This window comes from Alosa pseudoharengus, unplaced genomic scaffold (assembly GCF_046254945.1).
Source record: "Alosa pseudoharengus isolate Yale_2024_CS ecotype anadromous, Long Island Sound unplaced genomic scaffold, YU_APseudo_1.1 YU_APseudo_1.1_scf_12, whole genome shotgun sequence".
NCBI classification, from domain to species: domain Eukaryota; kingdom Metazoa; phylum Chordata; class Actinopteri; order Clupeiformes; family Clupeidae; genus Alosa; species Alosa pseudoharengus.
Window position 1 is genome coordinate 37,593,283 of NW_027468587.1, and position 27,065 is coordinate 37,620,347.

The following is a 27,065-nucleotide window of genomic DNA, read 5'->3' on the forward strand; positions in this document are numbered from 1 at the left end:
CGCACACACATAAACACACACACGCACACACGCAGGCACACCATTACCCCCACATGCACACTCACAAACGAACACACACACACAGAAGCACACATATACACAAACACTATGCACACACTCATTTACATGCACAAAAATTGCAAGAGGAGGGGCTGGAGTAAGAGATGGAGACAAATTGATAAGCGTTTATTTTTGCGGAGAGAATGTGCAGGACTGAACAGCGGCTGTATTTTGTACCGCAATTGGTGTTGAGGACTAGCTTTTTTTTTTGGGGGGGGGGGGGGGGGATATAATACTTGTCTTTGTGGGTTGTGGCTGGCTGGTTTGTTGACAGACCTTCAGACCTGAGTTTCCCTTATAGATTGTAGAATCTGCTAAATGTGGAAGTCTTTCCACCATCTACTTGCTGAAACACTCTGCTTTGCATGTTTCCACCCCAGAATCTGTATCTTCTGTGCTGTACTGCCCACTTCCACCAGACTATGCATCTGCATCCCCACTGTTATGATGCCATTCCCACCTGACATGCATCTGCATCAAAGGCAACTGCTACTTTCTTGCTCATTTCTGCCAGTCTGCAATGCAGTATGTTTTGTACTCTTGAATGAATGCATGCATGCATGAAAACCTTTTCCGCATTATTTTAGAAAAATAATAGGGATTTTGAACTTTTCTCAGAAATATCACTTCAGGGCACCAACTAAACTTACAAATGCGAGAACAAAAGGGACGGACAGAGGAATGTGAAACTTGACGTACTTTTAATAAAAAAAGACAAAACAAAGCACTTTAGAAATTTTTTTAAGACAATTTTACCAAAAAAACCCTACCTGTGGCATGTCTGACTATAATTCAAGAATTCTGTCATACAACCCCCCCCCCCCCCTCCCACACACTACATTAAACATAAAGAACAGTGGGAGTGAAGCTAAACAAACAAGTGCTGGCCTGCTTGATATAATGATCCATATCTAAAGTCGGTTAGTGGTTCTGAGTGCCCATTACGTGAGTAGTAGTCAGGTTATCAAGCAGGCTACAGAAATGTCCTTAAAAGGCTTGCATGATTAAAATAGTTGCACAAAGCATTTTGAAATAAGAAATGTGACTACACAAAAATATATATAAAAGTAAAACATGTTTTCAAAAATCAACATACATTTCTATTAATCAGTCATGATGAAATGTATCAATAACATACATGAAATGACTTGAACCCATGTTTTCGTGGCAAACTGAGACAATGTTGTCATGTACTGTGTCAGAGACTTGCCAGATGAAAGGGGAAATGCCCTAAACAAATTCTATGATTCACCATCAGGAGTTTCTGAATGAAGGCACAGTGAAACACTGCCATTCCAAACGTGCAGCAAGAGTCTGACCACCCATTTTTGACTTCAAGGCGTATCCTTCCAATACAAAAGTGAACCAGAAATTATAGAATTTCTAAGAGTTACCTAACTCCTTCACAAACTGTCCATTGTTTGTGTCTCTTTGGAAGTATACAAACAAATCTGAAATGATAAGCATCAATAAATCAAGGCATATTTAGATGAAACGATTCCCATCTCCAGGTCATTCTTAGGGTGGCCAGAACACGGTCCCTTAAAGCTAATGAGGCTCATTTACCTATTACTCTCTTACAAGAAATATTACGCTATATGAAAAATACTTTTGTCTATTTAAGGCATTACAGCAGTGGTTTCCCCCCCCCCCCCCCCCCCCACACACACACACACACACACCCAGCGCCACAATGGAGAGGCTCATATAGCCAACATGTCCATCGGCTGTTGCATAGCTTTTCTTTAACATTATTTCTGCATCCAAACTATTTAAATTAATACAATTTTCTCTGTTGAACTTTTGTCTTTTATCCTGCTAAATGTTAGGCCAACCAACATTATGTATACCGTAAAACTCCAAATAATAGCCCGGGCTTTTATTTTCCCAAATCGCCAAACTGCACGGGCTAGTATTAGAGACAGGCGTCTATATGAGACAGGCCTTTAATTTCCTTTACACAAAACTTTTCCTCTGCAAAGATGGAAAATATTATCGAATTAATTATTTCAAACACACTGAATGTCTACCTATATGACTAGGCTATCTGATGACAATTACGGATCATCATTCATTTAGTGTTGAGATGTTGTTCATTTAGTGAGATACAGTAAGATCCGCATGCATAGCCAGATAAAACAGATGCAGAAAACAGAACAGATAAAACACGTTTTAATTACGTAATTTAAAAAGAGTTCGTATCACACTGAAAGCTCATATTTTGTCACTAGCAAATAGCATATCGGTCCTTTGTCAAACACAGTTGCATTATCAGCCCATACATAACATAACATATAACATAACAAAATAATCATGGATGTCCGACGATTTCTCCCCCAGCATATGATTCGAATTTAGACAGCTAAATACGCCATTTCACCGCCGTGTATGAGTAGGTCTAAGAGTGAGAAGTTTTATAATGCCCTGGGCAGCCACATTCCACTGCAACTACACGCAGCACATGCCACTCCGACTCATCAATAAAAACCCATATTTCAGTATATAGCCAGAGAATGTCCGTAGACGGGCTCTGATATAGCCTAGTCTAAGGTAAATTCCTTTTCTGACTTCTTTCTCTGTATCGCCATGGCATTTAGAATAAAGAATAACGTTCGCAAACCGTTCTGGTTTTGTTGGCAGCATGAAAACACGCTTACCATCGGCCTATCCGCAAATTCTAAACACAAGGGATGAATTGAGCGATGACAAAGTCAGACATATAGGCATAGTTCATATTGAAAAAAAAGCTATACAATTTGGAACTCTAGCTTTTCACCGCAGTCTTTTAATGCCATAATCATAACGTGCGCAGTCTGCGCCATACTTAAGCCCAAATCACACCCAAGATTCGCGACGAGATGAGCAGCAACTTGATGCAACATTCTAAAACCTTGCAACTATGACCAGACAAGGTGAATGCTTTGCGACGGCTTGCAACGACGTGCAACATCTAATTCACACTGCTGTAACTGCTGTAACCTCCACACTGTAACCTCCTTTCGTGTCATTGCGAATCTTTAAACAGACGATCTGACGGGTTTTAGAATATTAAATACAACCCGAAACTAAAAAACAGACCAGGCCTCTACTGGAGACCGGCCTTTAACCCAAACCTGTAGCCACGCCAGGCGTTTAAAAGAGACAGGCGTCTCTTAAGGACTCAGCGATTATTTGAAGTTTTACGGTAAGTACAAAGTTAGCTATGAACTCATCACCAAATAAATTGGTTAGGCTAGTAGGCTACTCTGCTGCTATGCATTGCCATACAGTGCCCTCCACTATTATTGGAACCCTTGGTAAAAATTTGTAAAAATATTTTTTTTTAAGTTATTTGTGTCTATGAATCTTCAAGCAGTAAATCATGACTTAATGTTTCACTAAGATATAAAAAAATAAGGTGACACAGGTTCAAATATTCACACAAAACCACCTTATGCTGGTAGCCAGGTGGACATGCTGGTGTGACCATCTGAGGAAGCTGGTAATGCTGGTGTGACCAGCCTGTTGTGTGGGATACAGCTGGTGTAAGATGGTCAAGCTGGTGACCAGCCTGCCAAGCTTGACATTGTTAGTGTAAGATGGTCATGGTGGTTTGCTAGAATGACCAACATCAGCTGGCATGGCAAGTTAAACCAGCAATGTAGACCAGTAACACCAACTAAAATGACCAGCTTGAGGTGGTACAACAAGCAAAACCAGCTGCATTACCATCGTAAGCTGGGTAAACCAGCTGAAGGTATGTTTTTGCAAGAGTTTTGCTGGTCTAGCTGGTCAACCATCATAGGGTGGTCAAAGAAGCTGGTTAACAAGCTGGTCAACCAGCAAACCACCAGCAAGCTGGTCAGGCTGTTTTTAGCAGGGATGTATATGATTACCAGCATGATTTTGTTCCAAAATTCCTTCCAAAATTTGGACTAAAACATCAGACATGATTTATATGCTAATAGATTATTATAAAGCATGCCAGGAAAACACATTTCCTCACACTAAATGACAAATATGGCTGGAGTTGCTGCTAATGTTACTGGGACTTTTCTATGGTCAGGTTAAATGGAAAAAATGGAGCATTTTGGTAACAAACACTCAAGGCGGGTTCGGCATACATTGAAAGATGACTGATGAACTGAATACAAATAAACTCAATATAACCCCATGCCTACTGATGGGCTGTTTGTTTCTCCAACTTTTTCCCCTTTACTGAGCACAAAATCAAACTTCTGTGATGATTATCTCAGTCTCAGTCAGGTCATTTCCCCCCTCATTGTTTTGAGTGTGTGTGTTTACTAAAATAAATCAGGATAATTGTATACATCTTTTTACTCAACTTTACCAGGAGTGGCAATAATTATAGAGGCAGCTGTAATGTAAAATAAAGTGAGTGAGATTTAGTACACGCGTGGCAACGCTAGTACTTCTCCATCACTCCCCAGACCAGTAGTTTAATTTGACCAGTAGTTGTTTAAGACTTCTTGTTACATTTTTTCACCCCGATCACACGGCCCTCTATCGGCCACCACCATCACCACACCCTTGGGGCCTAGCCCCATACATCAGGAACCACTGCTTTACAGGCGTTACAAAGCCATGTAAATGGTCAGCAGGAAGAAAACTGCTACATCACACCTTTGACTACAGCTATAATTATCACCATATAAGTCCCCATTGTTCTGAAGGCCACTAGTGCTGAATTTTGGTATTTGACTAAGACAAATAATGCTCCAATATATCAGTAATGATTTCAAATTCCAGCAGTTGACATTTCATGCAGCTGCAGTTTTGGAGGGTCTCTTACAAATACACGTAGGGTTGAGGTTTGTACAGGTTCCGGGGTTGAAGGTTGGGTTCAGGTCTGCATTTTGGGAAGAGTAGAACAACTGCTCCTTTGATCCTGACTTCTTGGCAAAGGGCTCTCGCTACTACTGTGAAGAATGCCATGGAGAGATGGTTGCATATCTTCTGGAAACTCTACTCTCGGTTTCACACTAAAGTGAACAAAAATAAGAATTTATTTCATATAATTATTAATAGTATGTAATGTTATTGATGTAATTGCCTGTCAAATTTAATGTACACTATCATTCAAAAGTTTAGAATCACCTAGAAAACTTGCTCTGACACTGATGAGTTAATGAAGTCTGCTTGTCTGAAGTTATACTTGTGCTTGAAATGTGACTTCTACAGAAGTAATGCGCAGAAACGTTCTTTGCAGTTGTATTTATAATTTCTACACTATATGTTTGATACATTATGTTATTTTTTTTAATTGAAATGGTAACGTGTCAGTGATTACATGTTTTTGAAAAGAAATGCATATTACATTTGATAGCAAATGATCCAAACTGTAAAATCTACAAGAATGAACACACACACACACATATACAGATGCACATACACAGTTGAAGTCAGAAGTTTACATACACCTTAACTAAATATATTCAAACTCAGCTTTTCATAATACCAAGTATTTAATTTAAATACACACACACACCGGCCACTGTATTAGGTACACTTGTTCAACTGCTTATTAAACACAAATATCTAATTAGCCAATCACACGGCAGCAAAACAAAATGTGATTAATTAATCTATATTAATCGCATGCATCCATTTTGCCATGAAATTATTTTCTAAATATTGCAATGTTGGCAGATGACTGAATCATTATTCATCATTATACAAGTGCTATTCCAAGAAAAAGTCCTTGTATATGGGTCTACAGGCATTTCTTAGTAAAAGTTGGGAACAGGACTTTTTATCATAATTAACATGTGCTGAATCCAACTAGCCCTGTTCCCAAGCAGAATTTTGAGTTTTTGACCATCTAATTAGCATAAACAAAATGGCTGCCAAAATGGCGATTTTGGGCACTTTCTTCGGACGGGCATCATTATACCATGTAAATAAATTAATATTGTTCACATCTGTGCATCTCAGAAATCTCCCGTGGGCAATAAATAAAAAGTAAAGGCTATGAAAAATATAAAAATGCAAAAAAAAAAACTATTATTATGCTAATTAACCTTATTATCACCTTATTATGCTCTTGACTATGTTTACGGTCCTCTTTGGCAAAGAGTGTGGCCTGACTTCATTGGTAAACATCTTCTTCGTGGTGGGGAGACACATGTTTGGAGTTTAAAATCATTGGAGTTCCTTTGAACTAATCACGAACAACCGTTAATTAACAACCGTTAACTAGCATCATATCCTTGATTCCAAATGGGAAAGATGGCCAGCAGTCACATGTTTCATTTGATTAGATTATCTTAGATTCAACTTCATTGTCATTGTGTAGAGTACTGAAAATATATAAGTGTATGTGCAGTATGAACAGTATAAATATCAGTAGAATATCGCTTTGTTTAAGTGTAATAAAGTGTGTACATTTATAAATATAAATAGAATACTATGGGTGGGATAGGGGCAAAATGTTCGCCTCCTTGTTGTCCCTGTGAAGGTTGCCATCGACATGGACACCTCAACAGGCACAGGCAAGGAGGCACCGGGGGGGGGGGGGGGGGTTGATGGAGGGGTGTGAGGAACCAGTGATGCGTTGAGCAGTTTTCACCATCCTCTGCCGTGCTTTCCAGTCGGAGGCAGAGCAGTTGCCACCATACTGTGACACAGTTGGTGAGGATGCTCTCAATGGTGCAGCGGTAGAGGTTTAGAAGTTCACCAGGATCTGAGGAGAGAGGTGGTGTTCTTTAGTCTCTTCAGGAAGAAGAGATGCTGGTGAGCCTTCTTGATCAAGGTAGAGGTGTTGAGGGTCTAAGAGAGGTCCACAGAGATGTGGACACCCAGAAACATGAACTGGTGACATGCTCCACCTCAGTCCTGTTGATGAGGATGGGGCTTTGTGTGCTAGCTTTTGACTTCCTTAAGTCCACAATGAGGTCTTTGGTCCTCTTGGTGTTGAGAGCCAGGTTGTTGTCGGTGCTCCGCGATGTTAGGTGGACCTCCTCCCTGCAGGCTGTCTCACCATTGTTGCTGATGAAAGCAATCACCGTAGTGTTGTCTGCAAACTTGACAATGGTGTTAGAGCCGTGTACAGGTATGCAGTCGTAGGTGAAGAGGGAGTAAAGGAGGGCTCAGCACACACCGGTGTTCAGGGTGAGGGTTGAGTGGGTGAGGTTATCTGATGTAACAGACTGCGGTCTGTTGGTTAGGAAGTCCAGAATCTAGTTTCAGAGGGAGGTATTGATGTCCAGTTCACTGAGTTTGGTGATCAGTTTGGAGGGGATAATGGTGTTGAATGCTGAACTGAAGTCAATGAACAGCATTCTCACATAGGTGTTGCTATTGTGAAGGAGGGACAGGGAAGAGTGAATTGCCGTAAAGATAGCATCCTCTGTGCTCCTGTTCTGGCAAATTCTCTTGAAGCACTCTATACTGCAAACAAAATCTACCTCTGGGTACAAATAAAGTAACTTGAACTTGAACTAGTTATAAAGTTATTAATCTAGCTATTAATTCATAGGACATTCAATCATTTTACTAACACAAATGTTATGAAGAAATATGGGTAACACTTTATAGTAAAGGTACATGAATTATCATGAATTCATGCATGAATTAATTCATGATTTATGCATTACTTCCTTTATCCTTTATATCCTATTAATAATCAGGAATTGACATGAATTCATATACTCTCATTCATGATGACCTCATGTATGAACAACACATCAACTAAAGCATTAGGTGTGATGGGTATATCATTGTGATTTATGATTTCTTAAGCATGATCATCATGATTACATGCATTTTAGGATAATTGCTCATGCATTCATCATGTCTGTGGCCCCTCAACTAAAGTAGTGAATAATGACATGTGTTTAGAGAACTCCAAAGTTATGAGAATTTGAGCAGTGATGACCACATTTTTGGCAGAAAAATAAAGTCATGATCATGGTTAATACATCATAATTCATAATGATGTGCCCATCGTACCTAATACTTTAGTAATGTGTTCATGTATGAGGTCACAAATGACAAACTATGGACTCAGTAAATTCCTGATGATTAATTAGATATTAATGAATGACGTAATACATAAATCATGAATTACTTCATGTACCCTTACCGTAAAGTGTTACCGAAATGGGTAAAGGCCTGTGTAACTTAATCCGAGACTACATACATTACCAACCTAATTCGCTTCAATTATGTAAAATGTAATGTAAATCAGGTTTTATGGCCAAGTATACTTGGGTATACAAGGAATTTGTCTCTGCATGTATCCCATCCGTGAATTAGTGAACACACAGGTCACACATTGAAGCACACATTAACCTGGAGCAGTGAGCTGCCTTGCTACAGTGATGCCCGGAGTGCAGTGAGCCTTGCTCAAGGACACTTCAACCGTGGATGTGGGCATGGAAGACTAGTGCTCAACCTTTCCACCACCCACATATTTCCTACTGGTCGGGGATCGAACCGGCAACCCTTTGGTTTCAAGCCCGAAGACCTAACCAATAGGCCATAATTTTAAACTTTACATTTCATCACTACACATCTTTCTTGACCCTCAAAAAACATAAGTCTTATTCGTCAAATACCGTGTGCCTGCTCAGTTATAACATTTTAACAATTACATTTTTCAAAGGTTTTTTCAGGTAATTAACATAGGCATAATACTAGATTTTTGTATCCTTGATCTATTGGCCAAGAGAGATTTCTGTGAACAATATGAATTAATTTACATGGTATAATGACATCCGCCCAATGAAAGTGCCCAAAATTGCCATTTTGGCAACCATTTTGTTTATGCTAATTAGATGGTCATAAACTCAGCTTGGGAACAGGGTTAGTTGGATTCAGCACACCTTAATTATGTTAAAAAGTCCTGTTCCCAACTTTTACTAAAAAATGCCTCTAGGAAGCACATCTCTCAAAAATATCACCTGTCTATAAAGCTAAACCAACATTATACACTTTAAAGCAATCCTACAGGGCTGCAGCTATCGATTATTTTTGGAATCGAGTATTCTATAGATTATTTCATCAATTAGTCGGATAAAAAATTATTTTCCGTCATTAAATGCAATTTATTAATATGCACAACCAATGTCATGCTGTAAACTAGCCCTACTCATTTCAAAGTAAATTAATATATCTTTGTTATGTAGATTTGTGCATCTGCAGCATTTACCTTTACTACCAAGTAACCTATAATAATTACGTCTCGGGTAGGCCTATTCGGTGATGTAACCTAACACTGTGTGTGTGTCAGCGGTAGACGCGGTGTTCAATCACAATCCAGATTCAATCAAACATTTTTGATGTTACCTTTTAGGGTCCATTGTATGGTCGCCATGGTTGCAATTATGACATGTTATGTTATTAGTGCACATACCTAACTCCCATTTCTAAAACTGATAGTTCCGGTCCTTGATTGTGATTGGCTGAATCACGTTCGATGCCGTTGTAAAATCCAGCACAATCATACACCTTGACCGCATTCTGTTCTATATTACTGCGCTACCATAACTTGATACAAAAGTTAAAGCAGCTGCATCTCGACGTTGCTTGGCATCCATTTAGATAGAGGAAATATATTTCTTGCCGGAAGAATGATTACCTTGGAATAACTTGTTATAGTTGCTGTACCTTTACTTTATAAAACGTTGCCAGGTATTTATAGTAACAGTTTTAGAAAAGCAATAAGCCATTCGAGTCCGTAGGCGCGTCGTGCCTAATAACGCCCCTTAGCTGTTGTAGAATCAGCGTAACCTAATCATACCAGACTTTGTCTGTAGGTTTGGTCTACTCAAACTCGTTCTTATTGCGACTGAAAAAAAAATCTGGAGGTCTGTTCCTAGCTTAAGGCATGTAGTCACATTGATATCTTATTTCAAAACCAACAAGAAAAAGGTTTTCATGCATCATTACTCATTAAATGTCTAATGTGTAAGTGTATGTAAACTTCTGACCGCAACTGTATCCTATACTGGTAGGAAGAAGTTTTTCTAGTAAACGATAGGAACAGCGACATGTGTAAAAGTAAGCATGAACAGATCAAGTGAATTACTGCAGTTGGTGTTTGTTGTGAACAATGTACTAGAACCATATTATTAATGTACAAAAAATTGTGTATTGAGGCACCAGGCTGGTAACTAACATATTATACTTACCTTCCTGCTGAAATCTTTCGGAAGTTCTCAGACTGACTGCTGAATTTGCTTGAGCTTCCAGTGTTGTTATGCTTCTCTGAGCTTAAGTGAGCAGCCATAGCCTGTCCAACAGGGCCTTTACCACTCCTCCTAGACATAGGCCTCTCCACCTGGTCTTTTCCTGACATCTCAGAGGAACTTTGTGTCCTTGAGAATGCAGTCTGATTCCTGCCTTGGTGGTTCCCAAGAGTTTGGGTAATGAGAAGCTCATCACCTTGGTTATCAGTGGGTGCAGGGATTGGCTCACCAGTGCTGGTGCCCATGGATTTTGATATGACCTTAAGTTTGTGGGAGTTAGGCATGTAGTGCTTCTTCTTGTGCTGCACACGGCTGTTGTGCTTCAAAAAGAATTCACAAGACTCTTGCAATACTCGGCGACTCTCGCTGATTGCACTGTTATTTGGAACAGAAAGAAAATTCATGTCATTTTTTTAAAGGGCCCCAACATAAATCATATATCACAGAATCATAACTTCAAAAGAAAAAAAAAAAACATTCAAGATTGAAAAATGGAATGGAGAAAAAGAACATGCAAACTAGTGTTGTTACGACACTAAAATTATTGATTCGATACCGATATCAAGTCAAGAATTGCAATTTCGATACTTTTTCAATATATTTTTTTTTATTTTATTTAATTTGGGGGCGCCCACCACCTTGACGTCATCAGTAATATTGAATATAGTGTGATCATTCACACCACTGGCCATCCTAGATTCTGCTTGACCCTCTACATGCACACACACACAAACAAACAAACACACACACACACGGAATATGATGGCTTATGTCATATGTTTCTATTTCATATATTATTTAATATATTTTGGAATTCATATAAAGTGTATTTTGTTAATAATATATAGTATTTTATAATCTGCATAATTACTAGTAGCTACAAATATTTTGTCATTTGAATACGTTATATTGCACTATATTACACTTAGGCATATCTTTAATGTGGTGTTGGTCTAATTGAGTTCGCATAGAGCTCAACAGTCCCGCCCACCACTGATTCCGGAAGTAAGAATTCCATATACTGTAATTTCTCCATTGACAACTGGAGTATAAAATCGTAACTGTCCACGGTAGACATAAAACCAGCTGATGACAAAATTCACAGGGAAACTACGATGATTGGTAACATTTGCAGAAAAGTTGCAGTGTTTGGACAAAATTTCAAAGTCACCCAGAATTTGGAGGGATTGGTTGAATTTGCGTTAATTGTTGCGATCGCAACATCGCAAAATCCTGGAGGGACTGAAATGCAACCTAAGTCCTGAATTAAATTAGCCTGGAAAATCCAGACCCTGGTAATCTAGAAAGATTAAGGGTCTGGCCACTAACAATGTAATGGCCCAAATCGAGGGGTGGCAACAAGCATGCATTTAAAAATCTCACTGCATGCAATTGGATAACTCTAGACCATGTTAACTCTGAATGATTTCGGACTTCGACGCAATCGGAAAACACTACGACCAATTTTTACTGTCCTCCAACGTTGCAGCGCTGTATTCATCAGTTTAGCTGGTTCCCCGGGATGCAAGGGGTAAAATTAACGTGCATCATTGCTCATTGCCAGAGTGTCTTGCAGAGACTATTCCATTGTGCTCTCGCGAGAACTCTGGATTTCTAGGGTAGAATTACATGCTCATAGTAGCCGATTCATCACTCATTACCACTACGCTACACCACACAAAGAACATAAGCAGGGGTTTCTACAGGTTTAAAAAAATTCAAGTTAAGACTTTAAGACATTTTAATCATTATGAATAAATGCCCATATTTGCAAAAAATCCCAGAATTATAATCGAAGTAAATACATTTGTTCTCTGAACTTTTATACAAGCTACAAAGTTTTATCAGTTCTCAGTTCCACATAAATCTTTTTATAATTTCATTACATCGAGAAACTGTATCTGTGCCGTTGAGATAAAGAACTATTATGTCAAACAACTAAAAAATGATATGACCACTGTTGAAAAAACGTCAATTGAACATTAACCCCAAAACAGAAAAAGTTGGGACATTGTGTAAAATGCAAATAAAAATAAAATGTGATAATATACAAGTTTCGTAAACCCATATTTAGCAAATATATGGAAAATATATGTTAATTTTGAATTTGATGCCAGCAACATGTTTCAAAAAAAGTTGGGATGGGGGTAACAAAATGCTGGAAAAGTTGTGTAAAGATGAAAATGAAAACGAATGAATGAAAGCAAAAGGTGGAATATTTTACAACTGTGATAATGTTTGCAAATAGTAGATTCAATTTATAATTATTATCAATGAAGAATTCCTATAAAAGTTCATAGCTCATTATATATAAAGACATTTATTTACTCTTTCTTGTGTGTCCGCTTAAAGAAGATAGCCCATTCTGAGCAAGTCTTCTTACTGCTGACCCAGAAAACAGCAGATATGCCCACTACCAGAGTCATCAGGTATTTGATCAGAAATAAGGACAGGTCAGGCCAATCAAACTCCGTTCTCTACAGAACACAAAGAACGGTGTTAGGCTGATTGTGATCCAGGTACCCAGGTACACACATACACATTCAAAAGTTTGGGGTCACTTAGAAATGTCCTTGTTTTCATCATTAATGTTGTAAATGACTGTTGTAGAAAGAAATGGCTGATATTAAATGCAATATTTACATTGCCCATTATCAGCAACCATCCATTCAATGTTCCAAAGGCTGTTTACTAATCTGATATCTGATTTTAAAAGGCTAACTGAGAAAAAATTGGAGAACCCTTTTGCAATTATGTAAGCACATAATGTAATCTGAAAACTGCTGCCCTGATTAAAAAAAACGATGCAACTGGTCTCAGCTGGTATTCTGTCTATAATGGAGTGGAATGGAAATGTCTAAGTGACCCCAAACTTTTGAGCGTTAGTGTATACATATTAGAGTGTGGCTACCCGACCTGAGCCCTATAATGTTGGGTAACCAACAGGTCTGCTTTACATGATGCAAACGTTGCAAATGTAAAAAAGACCTAACAGCTTTCTTCCTGTGTGCAAGATTTGTTTATGTAGCCTTGACAACGCATGTGCATTTCAGGCGGCACGTCTTGGGTGATGATAAAAAAAGTTGTTAGCCTATCAGGAGATTTTAAGACCAAAGAAAATTAAGCAATTAAGTCTAGACCTACTATGTGAAGGCAGTCCTATTTGCGTTGCGTACTGTGGTAAAGACATAGGCTATGTCCATAGCCCATACCATATCTATAGCCATAGGTATAGTATACCGGTAGGCTATAAGACTTTTCTGTCTTTTCTTTTCAATGGTAAGACTAGAATTCTACTTACTTGGGCCTGTGCTGTGTGTGACCTGCGTGCGTGCACACATCTGATTCTGTAGACAAGAATTCCATTTGTTGTTTGTTCCGTTTAATGGGCTAAAGACAGGCTATCCACAAACGTGAACGTTTAATCACTAGCATGGGAATAACTGAGGCCTGCATCGGGCTCGGGTCGGGTTCAGACATAAAAATGAAAATGCCTGTCGGGTTCGGACGCAACTCTGTCGGACGCGGGCCGGGTTCGGACAGAAATTTGCGGCCCGCACCGCACTCTAATACATACACACAAATTCACTTTAAATTCACTGAATAACACCAATAACTAAAACAAAAATATGGTTACTTTGATATGAAAATGTCCACTCTCTCACAGCTTACCTTGTGGGAACAGGGAATGCTGAAGTCACGGCAGCGGTCATTGATCCAGCTATGCTCCCAGGCTTCTCGTCGGCCTTGCTCATAAAGATAACAGCCTAAGAGTGTGAGCAACGGCAGTAGGTAGAGGCCACTAAAAATTCCAATGCGTATCATAAATTTTTTCAGCTTCTCTTGGTTTTGCTCATCATGCTGGATCACCTGCCGCACATTATTGAGAGAGACAATGCCAGCCAGCAGCAGAGCCAGGCCAGTGAGCACACCCACACACAATGGTGCAAGTACAAACCAGCGCAGCGTGACAAGGTCATAGAGCCCCACAAAGCACACACCACTGATGCTGTCCCCCTCCACCTTATCTAGGGCCAAAAGGATGATGGTGAGTGCTCCAGGTAGGCCCCATGCCACTGAGTGGAACCACACAGCCTTCTTCTCAATGGCTTCACAGCTCCACTTGGGCCCTGCTGCCAGAAACCAGGTGATTGTGAGAATGACCCACCACACAATCCCTGCTGTGGAGAAGAAGTATAGCAGCATGAAGAGCAGTGTGCATGACTTATTGCCTTGAGCACCAAGGACAACCGTTCCCACACCTCCTGGGTGGAGAGACTGATTACAAGCAGCCCTGTTGCCCAGCAAAAAACCAACAAAGTAGATGAGTGACACAAAGCTGTAACACACTGCATAAAAGATTATTGGTCGCTCTGGGTAGCGAAAACGTTTAACATCAATGAGGAAAGTGAGGAATGTGAAAAGCGTGGCACACAAGCAAACAATGGAGCACACGCCGATGAATGTCTTGGCAAACTTAATTTCATGTGGCTTTAAGTACATATTTTCACATGGAGGGGCACAATCTTGAGCTCCCAGGAATGAAGAACCTTGTCCAGGTTGAGTCTTAAGCTGCAATGGGCACCAGAAACCTAGGTCCCGCTTTGATGAGGGTGAGCTCTTGGGTGTGGTCACGTGCTTTGTGGGAGACACTATAGACCCATCAAGTGAGTTCTGACAGTAATTCAACCTGAGGTAGGAGAGAGAAAGACATGATTTAAGACCACTCATAGATGACTTCTATAGATGATCATTAGGGCTGCACGGAATGGATTTTTAGGACATATTGCGATTTGCAATATGATTTTTGAATGTCAATGAATTGATTCAGTTCAATATTCCAAATGTCTCTTTATTTTGTGCCACCCGATTGGTGAGCATGGCTGTAAAGCTCACCAATCAGAATTTCTGTGCCCCTTATGCACTACGTACACAACCAATCAGAACTGGCAAAGTCGATGAGGATGAAATGTATATAAAAGTCAGAAATGTGACAAAATGAACTGGGCACAATTATTTGTAGCTTTTGCGATTGGATAGTTGCATTGGTTCATATTGAGATTGTGATTGCTATAACTGTGCAACCCTACTTATCATGACATGGATACCTGGATTTACCTTCCAGTGTTTAAAGTAAGACAGTGTGGTTTGCTATGAAAAGGCAGTACATTGCTATTCACCAAGGCTTTGAACAGGTTCACGGAACGAAAACCAGAAACTTAAAAAAAAAAAAAAAAATGTTCCGGAACAGAATTGTTTATCTAAAATAATGGTAACTGGTTTATACCGTTATTTTTTTCCGTTCTTTGACAAGATTTCTGTGCAATATGACTTGGTAGGGTTCATGTCCGGTCGTTCGCTCATCGGGAGAAATGTAATAGAGAAGCTTGCCGCCAGCAAGTAGCCTAATCAAGATTGTATGCCCAAGCTGTAGCCTGTCAATCAAGCTCAATCAAAACAGGTAAGTATTGTACCTCGACAAGTATCTCACAAATGTTTAGTTTTAAATACAAATTCTATCTATTTAGATAGGATATGAATTTCCATGTTAAAATACTGTTGCTGTTCGGAACGAACCAATTGGGAAAAAAATATGGTTCAAAGCCCTGCTATTCAGTCATTTATTTCCCTTTTGGTTCACATAAAGCCAATTTGGTCTTTGACAAACAAGGAAGAAATGCATTTTTCTATCATTGCATTCTCATTGTTACAGTATCAGATAGGCTGAATGAAACCACTAAGAATACATCAATATGCATTAATGAATATAAGATTTTAGTGCTACTGTGGCCAATCCAAATGCATTTAAAATGCAAATGCACAGGCAGTCAAAGTATGGACAGCTGCCTGAATAATCACCAAAAATCAATTATCATCCTGTCACCAAATATTTTACTTACCATCTTTCTCATACAGTAGTTTTATTAAAGTCTTAAAATATCATATCAATGTGTCAATGTATGCATCATTGTGAAATCAAATGTGTCCATTTTGAGAAGTAAATGAGTGCATACCTGTCACACTGTAGTTCAGGGGGCCAGCTCAAACCGAAGACCTGCATGTCCATTTTACAGTCTGAGTGGACTCTCTCACACAGCTCCCGACATGGTGACAACACCACTGTGGGCTCATTGCATTCTGGGACAAATGCCTGACACAGGAAGAGATGAGCATCTGGGGAGCACTGGAGGTTGGCAAGGGGCATGAATTGCTGTAGGAATATAACAAGTCTTTAAACCACCATTCAGATAAATAAAACAATAAGATATGTTTTAGGGGTGCACAATTCAGAAAATGTCACAATTCGATTCAATATCGATTTTAAGAATTAAAAAACGATTCTCAGTATATACAGTGCAGTTACTTTTCCCATATGATTGCAGTAAACATAAATATAGTTTAATACTACTCAATATCGGGTTTGAGTAAGATTTATTGTTTTCCTTCTGTACACTCATAAGGATGGCCAACAAAGTTATAATTTTGACATTATTTAGTATAGGCCTACTTGATGATAATATATGGCCTGCCCCCTAACAGTCCTCTGGGCCAATGTACAAAATAGGGAATCATGTGATAGCCTTCTGATATTGATGCTGATTGAAGAGGATGCAGCTTGAAGGTTGTTGATATTTCAGTTCAAAATGAAATCAAATTACACCTCTCCCTCTCCTCCAGAGGCGATTGCTCTAAGACTACAGGGGAAGCTCAGCCTCCTCTAAAATATCACGGAAAATCGCATCAAATAACACTATTACATTAGCTTCTAGCCTACTATTCCAACTAGAACATGCTGAAAAAATGTTCAACTTCATGGCTAGTTTGTTCAGCAATAAGGTTTTGCCGGTCATTTATCGTGATTTCGCACTCGTAATACATTGCTGTAACAACACGATCTATCAAAAAACCATGCAAAAAACCCATAGACGCTCGGCTTCACTTGGTTTCAATGGCACTACAGAGTGGGCTGATCTCAGTGCAGAAAAGCTACACGTTTATTGGACAAGCGCCACAAAATCGTCATTTCCAGGGAAGCCCGGCGTCCAGTAGGGGTTAAGTCATTAGGGGAGTTCGACTTGCGGCAGATCTGTGCAGATCTGACTTGATGTGATGCATGCTGGGTTGAACACAATGCATACTGGGATGGACGCAATGCATACTGGTTAGAAATTCTGTCCGACTTCTGTCAGCCGGGGAGGGACTTACCACCGTGACACCATGTCACATGGCCTTAAAATATCGCGGGAGTCTTAGCCTGCAGACAGATCTTGCAGTTGCCTTCCACGAGCTGCACGAGCTGAAACACGCCCTCAGTTCAAAGACGTGATAGGGCCATTTGGGAGGAATGTCCTCATGACGATTATGACTAGAGGCTCATGCTGCTTCCTTATGTTGGAATATGCGACAATAAACAGAAATCGAAGGGATACCTTCTTATACGTGATTTCTGCAACAATGGTAGGCTAGCCTACTGAAAACGTTTGGATATTCTGTTATTTTCTGCTGTTGGCTAAATAGATAGACACACATATAGGGGAAACACTTGATATTGAATGTATGTGCTACAATGCAGGCCTGTTAACTGTATGACAACAGTGGTTTATTTAAACTACATCATAAGAATTTATTTCGTCAGTCATCATGCTCATTTTAATGAGTAAGAATGAAAGTTCTGCTGTGTTTATTGCAAACAACATTCCGCGATATCTCCCGCGATGTCTCCCGAGTCACGTCAGGCAGACTGTAGCCTTTCTGTCCGGGATGAGCTGCCCTCTGTTGTAGCTCCTCCCGGCTAGGCTCTGAAGATCACGTTTACGTAGTAAGCCAGACCAAGTCAGACTCAGCCGAAGTCAAACAAGCCTATTAAGAGACCTCAGACCCATTAGACCAGCCTCAGACGAGTCCAGGAAGTGACATCAATTCCGAAAATAAGTACATCATTTACTTTACTCTTTATGGAGAATACAGCTGGAAAAAACGTGTTTTCTTTTACAGTTCATGGAAAAAATAGTCACATTAGGTAGAAGCTTTTTATTATTAATCGTAATTCACATTTATTTATTAAATAATCGATCGCGACTGACTGTCCACGAGATCTGCCAGAGTCGAATCAAGGGAATCAAGGCAGATATTGCGCGAAATTTTGGTTTATGGCTATCGTTTAGGTGTCCTTCCTATTCATTAGCATGATTTACACTAGGCTACAGCATATAAATCAACAATAGGCTATCAACACGTTTGCAGTATCACTGTTGCAGAAATCACATACAAGAAGGCATCCTCTTGATTGTTTATACATTTTTGCACATTCCAACATAAGGAAGCAGCATGAGGAAACTTGTCATTTTTCTGCCTTATTTTCTAACTACTTTTACGAGTCTGCAGTATCCAGGGGGTCAAGAGCGTGCAGATTAGCTTCGGCATGTTAGCATACGCCATTTTCAAATATGGTGCTGCATGGAGCATTTGGAACCAGCTCCATGCACGAAAATCCGTGTTGGGCACGAGCTCTCATGCGCGTACATGTTGGTGGGCGGGTACCTATCCGGCGGCTACAGCCAAACGTTATTCAGTGCGTATTTCTTGAGGATCCTATGAGAAGACGTGCATATTATGGTTGTTTATCCATCATATTGTAAAATTGTATTGATCTTGTTTCGTTGTTGTTTGTCCCGAACAAACGTAGCCTAAACATATGAACAGCGGCATAAAGACCTTGTCTCGTTACACCATCCAACACGTTGCTCTCAACCTAGCCGCCCCCTTTGGAGCTTGCCAGAGGCTGAAGCACTAGGCTACTACATTTAAACACAATTATTGCCGCGAGGCATTCCAGCCTACGAATTTAATAAAAAGTAAACCATGCATAATTAAAAAAAAAAAAAAACTCAATTTAGGCTACTTCTCTATGCAATAAGGATTCCATTAGAGCACAGCGCACGTTCAATGAATGAAAATGGCCTTGTCTCGCAAACAGCTGGAAATTCCAACACTTTTTCAACTACACGAAACTTTACAGTGATCATCAAATACCCTCTATATTTAAATGCCCATCAGCCTCAACATTTAACTATATAATAAAAGTCAAAAAGTAAATTAAATCCCATACCAAAGCCGAAAATCGTCTGCGTTTGATAGCCTGGTATGCCGCTCCAAACAAAACGCATGTCTCACAATAACGTACAATGTAAGAAATAAAGGTCTGCCTCGAATAAGCATACCTCAAATAAATACTTGTGCTTTGCAGCCTAAGTAAATAGCAGACCCTGGACATAATTTAGGATTTACGGAAATGCAATCATACGATGTTGGACGCCTGGCGAAGCTCTGGCCGTCTACTGTGCCTCTGACACCGCTGCTTCATTTGGATGGTAACTCCACAGGTGAGCGCAAAGATTGGACGTCGTGGATGCGTAAGTAAACTGTTTTTTGCTGAGTCCGCAGACAATATTCTCTTTAACCGTTACTTTACCATCTGCGGTGTACAACTCAAAGTAAAGACTCCACATTTTAGATGAGTTGGGGACGTAATTGTCCGCTCAGGTTGACCGTTTTGTGCGTTATCTTCAATACTATCTTCAATATTATTTTCAAAACAGGGTGGCTATTGAGGGCTCTGGCTCCAGTCATTATTGTGGCTACTGGCTATTATTGGCTTGATTTGGTCATGGGCCAACGCTAGAATACGTTTAGAGCACCCGCTATGAGATGGCAAACAATAAAATAAAAAACAAACTAATCATAGACTGTAAAAATGCGCTACACTTGGCACTAAAAACCGAATAGTTTATTTATAGTTCGACTACGGATATTTCACGTCAAGTTCGAATGCATATTTGCAGCAGGACAGCAAGCAGACCGCTCCTAGTTAGAGCCGCTGTGTTATCCAATGAAATTAAGTTGCGCTTCAGGGCGACTCCACTCGGACTCCATGCGCGTTCCCGAGCAACTTTTTCTTCTTCTTGTTATGAGGCAAGGACTTTATGTGCATTATCGCCACCCTCTTACTGGAGGATGACACTCTTTTTACAGAATATCCAATAAAAATCGACGTTGGTCCATGCGTCATTTCCAGCTTTGTAACTGGCGCATGGTCAGAGTCGACTGGCGCTGGATCCGAACCCCAGTGTTCAAGATGGCGTTGACTATGAATTGGCCGGATTTACTAGCCTAGCCTCCACCATTCATTTGTATGGAGGGCGGGACTTAGTCACTCTCTCCAGTTATATATAATACCTCCATGGCAGTATCACAGCTGTTACAAGAGGGTCTGGCGTCCCTTTGTTATGATGCACTTCCTGTGACGCGGTCATTCGTCTCTAAATGACTTAACTCCCTCTCCCGGCGTCTCTGGGAGTGAATGGGACAGTGGGATGGCCCGGACGCCGAGCTTCTGTATGATGATTGGAGGAACCGTTATAGAGGCTGGACTCTTTTTGATTGACAGCATATGTCGCGATCTGACAGGAAGTGGTTCAAGTTCAAGGCAGGGATGCGTTAACGTTAGTGTTGGCAGGTGAAGCCGAGAGACAAGGCAAGTTACAGCTCAAATTCTCATAATTTGGGAGCAATAGAGCTGCACAGTCCCGCCCACAGCCGATGCCGGATGTAAAAAGTCAATGCAATTTCTCCATTGGCAATTGCGGTGTAAGCCATAAAAACTTAACTGCACGTGGTAGACTTAAAACCAGCTACGGTTGTACTTAGCGATTGTATATGCTCCTATAGACACCAAGAGTTCGTGGGGCACTAACCTTGTTTTGAGATAAATGCCTTTTATTCGCGATCTCTTGGATAAGTACTTCATTACCCACAATCCTGAACAATCCCACAGTGATGCCTCTGATTGGTGGAAAGGCCGTTATGGTCATAGTTTGAAACTTTCTCAGCGGAAAAATATTGACAAAGATGGAGGAGTTTTTTACTGCCTATGGCGAAAATCTTAATGTGATTAAAAACTTTCTTGACGAATATTGGTACTTGTATCAACAAGGATTGGGGTTTATACATCACACGAACTTAGTCAGGGCCAATACACTATCAAATAGACCACTGTAAATGTTAGTTTAAACAGTCAAACTTTTCAGGTAGGCTAGCACTAGCCGACAGGCTAACCTTTAGCATTTCCGACATTGTATGTCATTACATAATGCAGCTAACATTAGCCTATGCGGCAACACAGGTATGAATATTATGTTTTAGTGAGTGTCCAAAGGGGTGAAAGCCACTTTAAATCTGGTAACATTATTGACTGTTGTGTGTCCGAGAGTCAGTTTGTGGGTTTTGTAAGGGTCAGCAGCATGAGGGACAAGACCTACAAAGTTGTGGTGAGTTAGCTAAGCAGGGAGGTTGTAATGTTAATGCTGCTAGCAGTGCTAGTTAACATTAGCTAGGCTACTGTAGCCTTCATACTGTATGATTCATATTAATCATTAACCTAGGAATACTTCGTGCATTTAATGAACATTTTGTGTAATAATTCACGGCAAATTAATAAACTGAATATGGTGGTCCTAGAGCAGACCATGCATCAGCCCGACTGTGATGACAGCATAGGTTGAGTCAGGTAACGTTATGAAGCACTGCCGTTAACGTTAACCGCTTTCACACACACGATATAAAATACACGATGATAAATATAAAATTCAATATCAAAACACTATTATTTACACGATTACTCCTGAAATAACTGCTATTAACTGCACAATCACTATATAAATATCACTGTTTGGAGGAAAGGGTTCGCTGCTGTCGCCGGTTGGAAATGAAATATTTCGCGCTGGTTCGTGCTGCTTATATATTTTTCAGTGAGGCCCAGTGGTTTATGGGATGAGTAGTTCCTTCGCTCGGAAATGAAAATATGTACACAGTCTTGTACCTTTGACTTTTTTTGGATTTTCTCTTCGTTTTTTCACTCGAAATGTTATGTTGTATGCTTATGAGTTATGCCGTAGCTGGTTAGCCTAAGACAGGGATTCCCAAACTGTGGTACGCGTACCCCAGGTGGTACGCGAGATGAAAAGGACTATGGCGGACAGGTATAAAATGAAATTTTTTAATCTTTTGTAATTAATTCATGAATAAATACATAATTTCGAATCAGGTCATAATGATATGGAAACATGAAATTAAAGGATATCATTTATAAACTCTGTATGTGTTGATCAAAAAAAGGGCAGCTTATTAAACATGACGCCTGGAATAGCTAATAGAATGCGTTACTTTTGAATGCGTTTGATGGTCCGTGGTGGGGAAATTTTGCGGATATAACAGGTTTTTGAAAACAACAAAAACAGAAAGTAGCCTAGGGAAGGAGCAAAGCTAGGAGTTATTTCAGATGGGCAAGAAAGGTAACATTAAACTAGGCTTTACATTTAACAAACTAAAGGTAGCCTAAGTTTAGCCTTTCTAGGCTGTATAGCCTAGGGGAGCGCGGGGCACAAAGTAACACTTTTTGGTTATGGCTAAATAATTCTAAAATCATTTGAGTTTCACTAGTTATACTTTTTAACAAGCAACATACATATCTCTGTTACACATATGCACTGGAAGTTTGTTTGTAGGAGCTACTGTTCTTTTACAATTCCACCGAGAGTGGCGATAGGTGAAATGTTACAACCTGCCCCATATGCGGGGTTAGTTGTAACACTCATCCAAACGGCTGTTTTTAATTAGATTAATTCAATAAATGTATCTGAATGTGTATGATAGAATAGGATCTGACTATTTATGATACATAAGTCATGAACTAACAACAGACGTGTGTGGAAAATTGACTTTATTTTCTATACGGAGAAATAACATGAGAAATATGCGCCAAAGGAAGCAAAGAGTCTAACCAAGGTCAATCCTGCCAAGAAAAGCCCTCAAACCTGAAAACACATGAGGCAAAATGCAAAACATCACAAAAACTAACTAAACTAACACTAATACGCGCATATTTTTGTATTGCAACATCATTGTACAGTATGAGTGGCTTAGTTGTAACAGCGCGTTACAACTAACCCCGCTGGGTCACGTTTGTTATAAGATAAGCTAGCTCCTGCTATGAGTTGGCTACATGTTTCAAAACGGTGTTCATTTTTAGCCTACAAGACGGTTATTAAGATGATAGAAGATTGGAGTCAGTGAGCTGCACCCACAACTCAGTAATGGAAAGACAAGTACCACCTAGACATTTAAGTTGATGTCTTCAAAAGGCGTTTTGCTGCAGATCTACGTGGAAACACGTCCATACTGACTGAAAATTTGTGGAATACCGTCTCATAGTAATGTGATTAACTGACCAATAGCATGCCTCGATCAACCCCCTGCAAATAGGGAAAAAGTCCGTGTTACATTTAACCCCGCGTTACTTTGTGCCCCGCGCTCCCCTAATGTTGTCCAAACGAATACATCCTTGTCAGGTGTTGTTGTAGGCCTATTATAAGATATTGTATGTGGATGTAGTTAGGCTACTATGCAGGCTACTTTTCATAACTTTTTAACTGACCAAATGCACGCACCTAAAACCGGGAAACGGAAAAATATTGTCAACGCGGGGGTGGGGGGGTTATAGAATGCGTTACGTTTTTATGTGTCGGATGGTGGGGGTACGCGAGCCGAGTCGGAATGTAGGCGGTGGTACGCGGGGGGAAAAGTTTGGGAACCGCTGGCCTAAGACATGCTGTAAAACTCTTTAGATACGGATTTTTCCAAACGTCAATGGGACAAATGAATGGGAAGCTTACATCCGGCACCTAACCGCGTTTTGGCTGTGGGCGGGACTGTGCAGCTCTATACAGTCGGTTTCTATTTGTCTTTGTAAATAGCATACTGTAAATAAAACCGTAATGTGGAGTTACAGAGTTTGTGACTTGCTTTTGTTCCAGGCTAAATTAGGTAGCGTGTGTAGGCTACATGCCATGTCTGCCATGCCAACTCTATAGCCTACTGTTTGGGATACTTTTTGCCCTCAAAGAACAATATAGCACCTTAATAATATTAATTTAATAATTTACCATTTTTTATCAGAGCTTCCCCTGTTCCAAAGAGCAGCAATCGCCACTGCTCTCCTCCCAATGTAACACTGTAGGTCCTAGCCTACACCTCTCCTCCTAAAGTCACATTAGATCACATCTGATTGGGGAGCATTTGAGTGCCAGGATCACAGCACATTGCAAAATATACATTCCCTGGGTCAGATGCGTAGCAAAACTTGTTATATTCTTATATAATTCTTATATTATATCACAGACTTTGCTAATCACATTGCCAATTTGAATTTGAAATTGACGAATCCATCAGCCCTTCCTGAAACTGTCAAATTTAGACCATTTCAGACAAATTGACTTCTTACCTTCATTGCCACTGCTGCAATGTCTTGGTCATAGTGTCCCAACATGTTGGGGAAGAAAGTCATGTTGTACGGCATGCCATGGCACCACTGCACCCTACTAGGTTCACAGGTAAAAAGGCTGTGGGCATAACAGGACCTAACAGCCCCCTGTAGTACCACATACATATGAAGCAGCCTCCAGATCAACATGGTAGAGTCCATAGGTTCCTCTGTAATTATGATGTAGCTCTCTTAGTCCCCTATGAAGGCTAGTTCCTCTTCACCTATAGTCCACACCATTGGAGATCATCATCTGAAAGGAATGACATTTGGCATAAATTGTTTGTTTGTATAATATAGAGACCTATAAATTATGTTAGATTCACATCACTCACAATTAAGCATGTGAGAGCATTTGCATGTGCCAATCACAAACTACCACTACTGGTATGTGCAATTGTTTTGGAGCTGAGGACTAGCAACAGGCGAAGACAATCTCGAAACAGCTATATCTACTGACCAGGTAATGTTTCACGATTCTCGCGTCACGTTCCGCTGGTTCTCTGTCTGCAGGTCGTTGCCAGCTATGCTCCATCACTATGCTAGGTGAACGATTCTCCTATTACAAGGTTGCTTACCATCAAAATGTCTTTGAAGCTGTTATATTAAGGTAAAAAACTTGCATAGTGCTGCTTTGCATCGTTAACTTGGACGACCTAGCAAATGGACCAAGTTTGAGACAAGGGATGATAAGAGATAGCTATGTGGTGGTGGGCTCTTGTGTAGGTTCCACTGCATCACAAAGTCAACCTAGTGCTAAGGTGAAGATGCATCAGTTGCCTAGACATTTTTTTTTTGAGATGGGCTTTCAATTAAACAAATATTGTTTTCTCAACCAAATAACCTATTTATCTCTCTGATCATCCCAACATATCGCTTTTGTTTATGCATGTCATTTAGAGTAGTCATCACGTGTCTTATAGGCCTACATTTTCTATGAATAAGAGGTGTGTTAAGCGCGGTGTTCGGTTTCGGGGCGTGGGTAGGGATTCATGCTTTACCAAAAAATGTGGTCACCAGCAGCCACTGTTGTACCAGGGTTATCGAGATGAACATATTATGTAGTTAAAGTGCAGAAGCCTAAAGGCTGATCATTCTTTCACGTCACCACGCAGTATGCTATTAGGGAGAGCAGTAAAATTTCCTGGTAAAATGTCCCTTTCCTGGACCATGCTTCACTTACTCGAATGATAATAAATAGGCTAATGAATCTTATTCGGTTTAGGAGCTTCCATGATTTTCTTTATTTTGATTTCTGGTGTTATAACATCCATCTTTCCACACTCTCCAGGATGAAGATTGGTCTGGCGGAGGCCACAAATGAAGATACCAATTTTTGCCAGAATATTTCACCCTTCGATCAGATCTGCACGGAGATCTCATCCATTTTTTGTTTCTAATATGTCACGTAACTTCTTTCTTCTTTCTGATGAAAACCGGATTGTAGATTGTTGCCTACCCTACTGCGGTTATATAGAGCTCTCTATTATGCAATGAAAACATTTCTCCTATGATTTATTGAACCGCAAAACGCGAATCTTGCGAATCTGCCAATTTCTGTCTAACTTTACCGAAGTCGTATCCAGAAATCATCATGGAATCTTATTGCAAAGTTCCAGTTAGTTGCATCAGAGACGGGCTCTGGTTGCATTCACCCCGGCTATTGCAAGCAAACACAATAAAAAACTCAAAAGGTTTTCCTGATGAAACTAGGTTAGATCTAATTTGTTTAATTTCATATTAATCTTAAATAACTACTAGATAGAAGAACATGGTGGTGGCAGTAGGCATTTGAGGCCTAGCTTAAATATGCTAAATTAGCCTAAGCTAGTTGTCACTTCTTTAACTGATAGTTTACGTTCCTATCCAAATCATATATATATATAAAAAAAACACGAATAAACAAAAAATGGTATAAAACACCAGCAACATTATAACATTTAGGCTATAGCATTTTATAAACGATGATGCAAAGAGAGTCTCGTATGAGTATCCCCATTCGGGAAATATCGTTAGTAGGTAGCACTAAACAAATAAACACTGTCTCGTGGGCGACAGGTAAACTGCTACTGTCCATTCATTTAAACAGAAAGATTGGCGAAATTGCAACATACCTCCATTGCCTCTCAAAAATAAGCCCTTTACTGGTTAAACACTTTGATACTTTGTATTTAACACAAATCGTTTTGATGGCGGAGCTTTCCTCTGTCTGAAGCATAGGGTCTGAAGTCTCCGCCCTCCCCATTCCAACATCCTGTTGCCTAACACGATGGGAATCTATGTGCTTGCTTTCTGCAAGTGTTTGGTATGGAGAGAGGAAAATACTGAGAATTTCTATAGACGAGTTCTTCGAAGCAAAGCAGCAAGAGAGAAGACAACGAAATTCATTTAATTGGTTTCATCTTCTGGTTTTCTAACAGGGAAAATACATATCTGAC

At 40.0% G+C, this 27,065-nt stretch overlaps 1 protein-coding gene across 1 annotated transcript; it reads right to left on the reverse strand.

Annotated features, from left to right (window-relative positions):
- Positions 1 to 742: 742 nt before the first annotated feature.
- LOC143119590 (frizzled-6-like) lies at positions 743 to 27,018 on the reverse strand. The gene is made up of 7 exons (XM_076281205.1): positions 26,742 to 27,018; positions 24,589 to 24,880; positions 16,265 to 16,461; positions 13,923 to 14,940; positions 12,579 to 12,727; positions 10,194 to 10,625; positions 743 to 5,042 (listed from the first exon to the last, which is right to left on the reverse strand). Exons 2-7 carry the CDS (start codon positions 24,787 to 24,789, stop codon positions 4,904 to 4,906), a joined length of 2,136 nt encoding a protein of 711 aa, XP_076137320.1. The 5' UTR covers positions 24,790 to 24,880; positions 26,742 to 27,018; the 3' UTR covers positions 743 to 4,903.
- Positions 27,019 to 27,065: the final 47 nt, after the last annotated feature.